The sequence below is a fragment of the Epargyreus clarus genome, unplaced genomic scaffold, assembly GCF_041222505.1.
Source record: "Epargyreus clarus isolate Ecla_fem2 unplaced genomic scaffold, WU_Ecla_fem_2.2 ptg000006l, whole genome shotgun sequence".
Taxonomy (NCBI): Eukaryota; Metazoa; Arthropoda; class Insecta; order Lepidoptera; family Hesperiidae; genus Epargyreus; species Epargyreus clarus.
Window position 1 is genome coordinate 1,788,387 of NW_027332214.1, and position 10,166 is coordinate 1,798,552.

Below are 10,166 nucleotides of genomic sequence, written 5' to 3' on the forward strand. Positions count from 1 at the left end.
AGTAAGATAAAAATATTGTATGTTTTCAGATTTGTAACATAGATTGTAGAGTCATATGTTTGTGCCATAATAAAGTCTACATCACAGTGATCACAGCCGCCCATGGACATCTGTAACTACATAAAGAACAGAAGTTTTACCTGAAGAAATAGTCTTCAGGGAAATCTTCTGTTCTTTATAGTAGCAATACATCTTTATCTTATAGATAAAGATGTGACTAAGGTGATCGTCTTAAATGTACCTAAGTCAGGCAGCATCTACACCTTTCCACATAAACGCAAAAGCTGCTTCACACTAGAAGTAGGCATGGTAACGGTGCTTCCTCGGTCTAACTACACTGGTTTAGTCATCTTTCAATTGCAATATCTATCGCTTACAATGTGGTAAACAATTACATCTATGATTAGTTGTGTAGATATAATAACTAATGTCTTATAATAACATTTTTTCTAAGACCTTACGCCAAGATTGATTTCTTGTGAGTGTGACATCATAACGTGACTTGCTGAACTATGTCGAGATGAAAAACATGTCACATATAACACTTTTGAGGCCATAATGATATAATGTACTTTAGGAATGTGGTTGGGCGTGTTATAGTGCGTAGAGTAGATTGTGTCCTCTAAACTTTAGATATAGTAAAAGCTTAATTTGTGTTTAAGGGTTCACTTACATCTACAGACATTGAGCGTGTAAGCCGCGTGCCGTTACTGACGCCAAAAGACAAAATATTCTTTTAGTGGCTATTGTACTGATAGCTCACGGTAGGTGTCTGACGGCGTCTGTGCAGTTGTGTTACAGATGCCTACCTAAATACGTAATTATGTATTAAGAACATATCCATATACAAAGTTAGGTACATATATTCATTTAATTTACTTGTTTGAATCAGGATTCTAGTATTCGGGATTTCTTTTCTTAGTCGCCTAAACCATCATTTCACGGCAATGTGAATGTGAATGTGAGCGATATACGGCTATATGACCATAAAAGTATGACCATTAAGTATGATACTAATCCCACTCCAGGTCCACAGCATCTGTCCCTGTAGTTTCGGGACCAGAATAGGGCTACGGTATCCCCTGCCTGTCGTAAGAGGCGACTAAAAGGGGGCTTCCGGGGTTGCGGGTGGCAAGAGTGGGAGCTCGAACCGCCCAGCCAGCGGCCCCGGGAAGGACGGCGGTATGTGTGGTCGTATACCGTCGTACGCACCAGACGGTGTGGCGAGCGCCAAGCTCACCTGGGCGGACCGACGGGGCAACGCGCTAAGAGGGCTCCGGTTGCGTTCCTTTGGAGATCCCGGAGCCCTCTACGCAGCGCCGAGGACGGCCACCGGGGGGGTTTTAGTGCGGTAAGAATCCCACATAACCCTACGTCGCTCCCACGACACTGGGTACCTTTTGAAGGTTTCCCCCTCGTAAACAAAAAAAAAAAAAAAAAGGTCCACAGCATCACTTGGACGTGCATCGTGCATTGTTACTTGAAAGAATAATAATGATACCTGCTTTCCTATGCCCTTCAAACCAGAACAACTTCACACCGCTGTTAAAACATAAATAGGTGTAGAGATGGTGTCCGCGCTTTCAAAACAGGAAGAGTAATTGTGTTTAATAGCTTGTCTTATGTCCATCCATCTTGGAGGTTATCAGATCGAGCATGCAATGCCCAAGAATGGATGTCGGGTTTGCGTGACGCGTCACACAAATAGACGAGTAAATACAAGTAAATGCAATGCCCTGAAAGGTTCATGGCACAAAAAGGTTTACTTACCGTCGACGTTTCACATTTAGAATCATTGTACCATTTTTTTCCAGAATTTTCAAATGGGAATCCTTTCTGTCAGATTTTAAGTGATGTGCAAATGCAAGCATTTTCATTACGTAGTATTATCAAGCATTGTAGGTTTTGGATATCGGTACTTAGATGTTTTATAGTTAATTTGGTACTTCGTTTCATTTTCTACATCTGACCTGAGAACTGAGATCTATATAGAAAATTGCTTTATACAAACTATGGACAAACAATGTTTATCATATGGAAAGTGTGGGTTAGTGACCATGAGGGAGATTATATCGCAGCTCTATCTATTTATGTTTAAAAACCCTTGTTGGATATTTTCAAACCGCCCATAAGTACGACAAGGTTTCTGTTTCCTAATGATAACAACCGCGACCGCTGCTTATTTTGCTCCTTGAAACATGGCTGCGCGCATGACAAAACTTCTAGCGGTCACTAACCTTAGTATGAGCTTCAATTCAAAACTCAATCAATCAAGTCGACAGCTGGTCAACTTGATCGCCCATAAAAATGTACATATAGTGCCTCTGATTGTCGTTCTCGTTTAGTAACTAGAATTTTGTCATTGTATTTTATCGATATCGAACTCTTGGTTCGATTGATCTGGATCAATCCCAGAGGTCCATAGGACTGGTCCTCATTATAAAACGCATACCAAGGATAGAATTATCCTCGTACCTTGCCCAGTTAACCCATCACAGTCATAATACAACGTGTAGCTGTCAAACAAGAAATGACTAGAGTGCGTAACTAACAGCTCTTTCGATATACATGCCCAGGTCCTGGCGAGAGCTACACGGACTACGTGGCCACGCGCTGGTACCGCGCGCCCGAGCTGCTGGTCGGCGACACCATGTACAGCACGCCCGTTGACGTGTGGGCAATAGGTAGGGTGTACTATCATAGTGGTGTAATAGTCTTAAGATCTGTCGTATTCTGCAAATCTATTGTGTATAGCTTTCCATGAGCGCCGACTTCAGAAATATGTACTAAACCAACATTTATTTCAATTATTTTTTACTTTGTAGTGACATAGAAGTCGGTTGTATTTTTTTGTTAAATTTTTTTTTGTAGTAAGTGTTCCTTAAAGTTCTCAAGCTGCGTGATTTCATAATGCTTTAACAGGTTGTGTATTCGCGGAGTTGCTATCAAGCGAAGCGCTCTGGCCGGGCAAGAGCGACCTCGACCAGCTGTACCTCATCAGGAAGACCCTGGGCGACCTGCTCCCGAGGCACATGACCATTTTCTCACAGAATACCTTCTTTCAGGTTTGGCACTATACCTTACCATCTAAAGTTCAATTTAAATCTAATTGACCTCAAGACAAAGGTCTTGTTAGGAAAAAACAACTCACTTTCGAACATTTATTTTCAATCAATATTAATATGCTAACTTTGAACGCAGCTGAAAAGGTTTTACTGATACTCTCATAGAAATATGTGGACTTTGTAATGGTAAAGATACTATGTAATGGCTTTACTTATATAAAATTAGCCTCCCTGGGGGCTTTCCAAAATATCAAGTCCGACGCCCAATTATGTTATCACTCTTTCGCAAACAGCGGTTTAAGATATGCGTTGTCTGTTATAACCAAAAATTTTGATAAAAAATTACATTTCTACAGGGTATGGCGTTACCAGAACCGACTACACTAGAGCCGTTAGAGAAGAAGATTCCCCAACGATACGCACATAATGAACTTATAATAGACTTCTTGCAGGTAACTGTTCATTTAAGTAGAAGGTTCAGCGTTTATAGGTCTTCGTGATTTTTCTAAAATTTTATATGTAGGTATAATTACCTATAAATGCATATTGCTTAAAATATAGAAATATTTAACGAGCAGGGAGTCCACCTGATAGTAAGTGACTCCTGTCGGTCATGGACAACTATAATCAAATCCAGGTAAGATTAAATTAATATCAGATATTGACCACAGATGCTGTCTGCTATAAGTAGATACCACTCTATGGAACAACAATTACCACAATTGAAATGGATTAGTTGATACTACTATTATAAAGCAGAGACACGTTCAGCGCAAGTGCCGTAGCTATTAAAACCACAAAGTGTTGCACCACTTTTAAGTTAGTCTTGTCGCCTGAATTTCTGCCTTTCCTAAATTTTGTGTTTATAATTTCCAGAAATGCCTGGACAAGGACCCCATGATGAGGTGGACATGCGAGCAGCTTCTGCGGCATCCCATCTTCGAAAACTTTCTGTTCACGGTGCCGCATTCAGACCACGAGGAATATGAGAAGGCCAGACGAGCCCAGGTGAGATTGCATTTTTTAAAGATGAAAGTGACCTATGTTTGATTATGAAGATGGTCAAAAGATGATGATGATGATGTAACATTAAGTAACACAGATTTATATGTTGCCAAATGCTTCAAACTAGTATACATTAGAGCACAATACTCATACTACACAGCAGAAATGGGTTTGGTAGTGGTGCTACGAATTATAAATGCATTATCCCTGTATTATTGCATACCTCCTCTAAACGACTCTGCTTATTGTCCAACTCAATAACCAGCAGCGCTTTCTTACAAACCCAACATATATTTCGTCTCTATGGGTATCTTATGTACCTATATCACAGTACCCTATCCCTTATACTCCTAAGAACCTTACAAACCATTTTTTTAAATATAGCGTGACTTCACCCACCGTGATCAAACCCAAGACGATTCTTCCACTCAGCGCACGGATCCGATCCCCAAGAAGGGCAAGGGCAAAGGGAAATGACAATAAATAGTGTCATTGGACCAGTGTCGCTGACTACGTGAGGTGAATGGCTGACTAATATCGTAATAATGAAATGTAGCAGCCGTAGTTGTAGTTTAGTGTAAAATTGTTACTCTATTGTGTTTAGTATAGTTATTCATATTATGTTTAGAGTATTAATAGATTTGTTAAACCCTACGTAGACACGTATTGTCGTATGCGAATCGAGTGGTATTTAAAAAGTCCATGTTTTCTGCATAATAATTTTAACATAAGTTATGTTTTTCTGATATCTCTATATGTCTATGGCAGTACAAAAATAATTACCTATATGAAACATATATATTTACCTATATGAAAAATATATATTTCTACTTGAAAATACCATATATTTACAGATAATTATTATATATTAATTTGCATTTAAGTATTCGTTTTATATGTTTACACTATATCTTTGCTTTAAACTTTAAATACTTAAAACTAATACTACAACATTAAAATTATTTTGTAAAATAGGTACCTAACTAATTTAGCAATTTGGACTTTATTCAATCGACAAATTAATTAATAAACTTAAGTACTTAATTATGTCTGATTAATTACCATAAATAATTAGATAAGTATTCGTTTTATAGCTAAGCTTTATAAAATTTTAATGTTCATTATCCTTCTTAGCTATTTCGGTACTATAAAACTTGATTTAATAAATAATTTAATCGAAAATAATAGTTTTTGCATCTTACCTACTCGTTTATTAATTTATATATTTATTATAAATTAGAATTATACGTTTATAGATTATAAACATTCTTGTCACTTCAGCGAAAGACAAATTGAAAATGTCGGTATTAAATTACAATATCAAGTTATGCCTAACGCGGCCAAGTCACTATTGAGATAATATACCTACAAACTTAGATACAGGACATTGAAAATTTGTAAAAAGGAAGCAGTGATAGCCTAGTGGTTAAGAAATTCGGACTCTCGATCGAGGGGTCCGAAGTTCAAGTACCAGGCACCTCTGATTTTAAACTTATGTGCTTATTACAAATATTTCTTGCTTAAACGCTGAAGTAAAACATTGTAAAGTGAGGAAGTCTGCATGCCTTGAGAAATAAAAAAAAGTGTCAAAGGTATGTAAAATCTACCAATTCCCACTTAGCCTATGGCCTAATCCTTCTCATTCTGAGAGGGCTCCCGTGCCCAGCAGTGGGAAATAGTAATGGGTTGATGATGATGATGAAACATGGCAAAAAATACGTTTTGGTAAAATGCAAATTAGCATTTAAATATGTAGGTACATATAACACAATATGTCTAAAAATTACAAGTATTTGCAATTTGCAATCGCAGAGGTGTAAAGGCTAATAAAGTTGGTAATGAATTATTATGTTTAATTGCACGTGTTGAAAAAAATGTCAAGGCAAATGTAAAGAACTTTAATATGTAGGTATTTGACTAAACATTATTATTTTTATTGTCTTTCAATATATTAAAATGAATATTAATATTTCGCAAGTCGCAACCTCTGCACAATTGTTCCTAGAATAATATTAAGTTAATATTTGAGTTTTTGAGGTTTTGTATTGTACAATGTACCTACATTACGTACATGTTGTCATGTTAAAATGTCGGTAATTCCCTGAACTCATTTTGTTATTATGACTATATTGTAACATATTAAATCAAACAAGATAGTGGTAATCTATGAAAGAGCTCTTTATTTTTACGGGAATTGACAGGATAACTTTTTAGTTTCCATTAGATAGGATTGGATAGGAATTGTAAGAGTAGGTACAATGTATAAACTGCCCACGGTTGCCAACTTAGGGGTTTTCCCCCCAGATTTAGGGGGTAAATGAGTGGTATGGGATTTTTCTAGGGGTTTTATATGTCTAGGGGTATTTTTAGGGGTTTTGTAAAGGCGCGGCGAGCAAAAAAAAAAAAAAAAAACGGGAAACGTTACATAATCTTGCACGGCGTCCAAAACAAACATGTTCTGAGCCGGCACGGCGGGGCTAAAAAAAAAAAAAAAAAACGGAAAACGGGTCATAAGGTGGCACGGCATCCCAAAAAAAAGTGTAATATATTTTTAGGGGAATTTTCAAATAATTAATGCAATTATAGGGGGTTTCGACTTCAGTTTAGGGATAAATATTTTTGAGAGTTGGCAACACTGAAACTGCCTTTCTGCGGTGATAGCCAAAGGTATAGTCCGCGTAAAACTGCTAGTCCGCTCTGAATATAGAAATGCTTCGCCATAGTAAATTGTATAACTATCTGTCGCAACTATTTCAGAGCGGACTAGCAGTTTGGCGCGGACTATATCTTTTGAAATAATATATTGCCATTACCTATTACTTACTCCTGTAAGTTATATATAAAATTCTCGTGTCACAATGTTAGTTACAGTACTCCTCCGTAATGGTTTTACCGATTTTGACCAAATTTTACATGCATATTCAGTAGGTCTGAGAATCGGGTACTATCTATATTTCATACCCCTAAGTGATGAGTGTGGTTCACCCTTAACATCTTTTTTATTTATATGGCAACACAACGTTTGCCGAGTCAGCTAGTAGGAATATAAAATCTTGCTGCTCTGTGACTCTTAAATTAAAACAAATCTCATCCGCAGATACAATCATCCCCGCTGTTGCCGCAACTGATAGTGACGGAGCGCGCGCAGCCGAAGGGCAAGAAGGCGGAGCTGGAGGCGCGCGGCCACCTTCCCACCATATGACTAGCGGCGCCCTCCAGACATCGCATGTAGCTATCTTAGCTTACCGATGTCTACTTTTCTCTGCTTAAGACAGCTCTTTGAACTCGAGTTACGGGCCCAAATCATACATCGAAAATTGTTTCTAGAATAAACGACTTTAAATTATTTGTGGTTGTTTTTTTCTTTGGTCGTTCCTCTATCTTATGTATTTTATTAAGAATAAAAATTAGAAATAGATGTCCCAAAATGCATAGATACTTTTGAAAGGGAGATATTTGGAAATTTTCATTTCTCCAGGTTCTACTTCAAAGCCTGCAAAAATTTTAGTGGCAATTTTACTTATGGGTAATATAACAATGATGAAAATAAAGTAGAGTAAGAAAATGTATGAAAATTTAACACAAGAAAATAAAATTGTATATATTTAATTTAGGTTAATATTCATATAGTTTTACATATGTGTCACCTTTTATGCCATACTTTTTGTGTCATGCCTTTTTGTCTATTCCAACAGTGCATAAAAAGGGTCTCCATATGTTTGGAGCAGACTTAAAATAGTCCATGCTGATCAAATGCACCTCTTTTCATATAAAATAATACTGAAAAAAATTGGGTGATAAAAACTAAATTTTAAATATAAATATTTAAATCTTTATTTCATAAGTTACTAGCTATTATAACATACACTAATTTAATGATGCTCAGGTCTCCTATTTACATGTAATCATCAACCATATTTATTCTGTATTTTACTCCTTGTGTTTCTGAAAAAAATAAATGTTTTTAATGTCTTGATCTAATTCTACTAGTAGAATCTGACAGTTGTTTATTTAACATATTTAACTTTTTATTTAAATCATTTAAGGGATTATAAAATGGAATTAGTATTATGATTCATAGCATGCCTTGTCTTTGTTTTTATACCAATAATAATTGTTATTGAAATACAGTGTAAACTCTATATAACGACACTGAAGGGACTGTGCATTTTATGGCGTTATAGAGAGTGGTCGTTAAATGGAGAGAAGAAAAATCAGAATTAGAAAAAGAAAAAGTTTATTTCAGTCTAGTGTTAGTAATTATGTATATAAAAAAGAATCTTATTTGAACGCTATTGCGTGTAGTCTGTTATTTTTGTTTGACGTCTTTTGCTGCACCAGTAATTTTGTTGTATTTTTTTAATTATTTTATTCATATCTTCTGATATTGAGGCATCTTGGTGACAAAGGAAGTAATTTTCCAATAATTTTGCCGCTTTCAGAGCTTCTTTAATGCTCGGTGGAGACTCAAGCTCATCCGTCTCATCTTCTTCATCTTGTTCTTGATCCTCAGTTTTTCTCACTGAATCCAAAATTTCTATGTCTGTGAGTGAAGCCGTTGTAAGCAGGCAGTCGTCTACTTCGATGTAGGTTTGAAGATTTACCGTATTTTCTGCCATGTTGACCTGTTGAATCCACTCAGTTAATGGAAGGTCGTCGTCGCTATCAAACTGAGGTTCTGTGTCCACCTCATCAATCGTAGAATTGGTACAAAGTCCAGCATGTCGAAAAGAGTGCTGTATAGTTGTGGGTGTCACTTCTTTCCAGGCTTCAGATAAAAAATTTACTGCATGCAGCATATTAACAGAAGTTTTACCTTCAGATTCGACTAGCTCCATCAATAATTTCCTTCTGTAGTGACCCTTGAGGCTTTTAATCACACTCTGGTCCATTGGCTGTAAGATACTAGTCGTATTTGGAGGAAGAAATGCCAACTCTATGTTTTGAAGGTTTGATATAAATGGGCGGGCAGGGCAGTTGTCAACAAGAAGTAAAATTTTTCGTCCCTTTAATTCTGCATCCCACTTTCGCACTTCTTCTTCAAAAAGTTGACTGGTCATCCAAGCTGATTTATTAGCTTTATACGTCACTGGCAATTTTTTAATGTTCTTAAAACAACGCGGATTTTTTGATTTGCCTATTACCATTAGCCTTTTTTTTTCTGTGCCATCCATATTAGCAGCCAAAAGCACCGTAATACGTTCCTTGGAAAGCTTTCCTCCTACACACTTTTCCCCTTTGAACTTCAGAGTTTTGTCTGGAGTCAACTTATAGAAAATTCCTGCTTCATCAGCATTGAAAATGTCACTTGGGGCGTATTTGTCTATGAATTTTGACCACACTCTAGTAATCCAATCATGAGTCACATTCGTATCAACACTTCGTGCTTCGCCACTTATTTTACCATAGTTGATATGATGATGTTGCTTGAATTTTCCGAGCCATCCTTCTGATGCTTTAAAAGAAGTTAAACCAAGTTCTTCAGCAAAATTCTCCGCCTTCGCTTTCACGAGTGGTCCCGACATAGGCATATTATTCTGGCGTTGTCGGTGAAACCATAATAGTATAGATTGATCCAAATCTTCGTATTTAGGTTTCTTTAATTTTTTGGAAGATTTTCCCTCGCCCTCAGCTTGTAGAATTTTTTCTTTATTTTTCCATATTGTGGACACGGTAGAGCGACTAAATCCACAGCGTTTGCCAACATCACTTATCTTCTCTCCCGTTTCTATAGCGCGTATCAGTAAAACTTTTTCATCAATACACAGTGATTTTCTTTTACTAGCCATGTTTACAGTTTGCAAGTTTGTGAGCAACTAAGAATATGATAACGTTGTAATCCATGACTCCTACTTATTAGTCACCACAGTCTACACGTGCAAGCAATCCAATTTGTAAACAAAATAACGAATTTCTTAAAAAGTTTTGTATGCATGATGCCGACAGTCGAGTTTATTGCGGGCTAGGATAATAAAACGACAAAAGAACGTACACAGGTGCGCAGTTTTTACTAATTTTAGCAACTTAAAAGGTACTTTTTATTACTCAATTGTGGTCGTTATTGAGAGTGGGTCTGATGCTATGTAGAGTGTATCA

General features: G+C 36.7%; 1 protein-coding gene across 3 annotated transcripts in view; it reads left to right on the forward strand.

The window, feature by feature from the left end:
* LOC140742647 (cyclin-dependent kinase-like 4) overlaps nucleotides 1-7,418 on the forward strand; it is a 40,104-nt gene extending 32,686 nt beyond the window's left edge. For 2 of the 3 annotated variants that reach the window (XM_073073592.1, XM_073073594.1), the window contains exons 5-9: nucleotides 2,577-2,684; nucleotides 2,923-3,065; nucleotides 3,422-3,517; nucleotides 3,942-4,073; nucleotides 7,168-7,418. In XM_073073592.1, the coding sequence (XP_072929693.1) occupies nucleotides 2,577-2,684; nucleotides 2,923-3,065; nucleotides 3,422-3,517; nucleotides 3,942-4,073; nucleotides 7,168-7,272 (584 nt within the window). In that variant the 3' untranslated portion in view covers nucleotides 7,273-7,418. Of the gene's footprint in view, nucleotides 1-2,576; nucleotides 2,685-2,922; nucleotides 3,066-3,421; nucleotides 3,518-3,941; nucleotides 4,074-4,454; nucleotides 4,590-7,167 lie in introns of all 3 variants that reach the window. The other variant, XM_073073593.1, reaches the window with a different exon arrangement.
* Nucleotides 7,419-10,166: the final 2,748 nt, after the last annotated feature.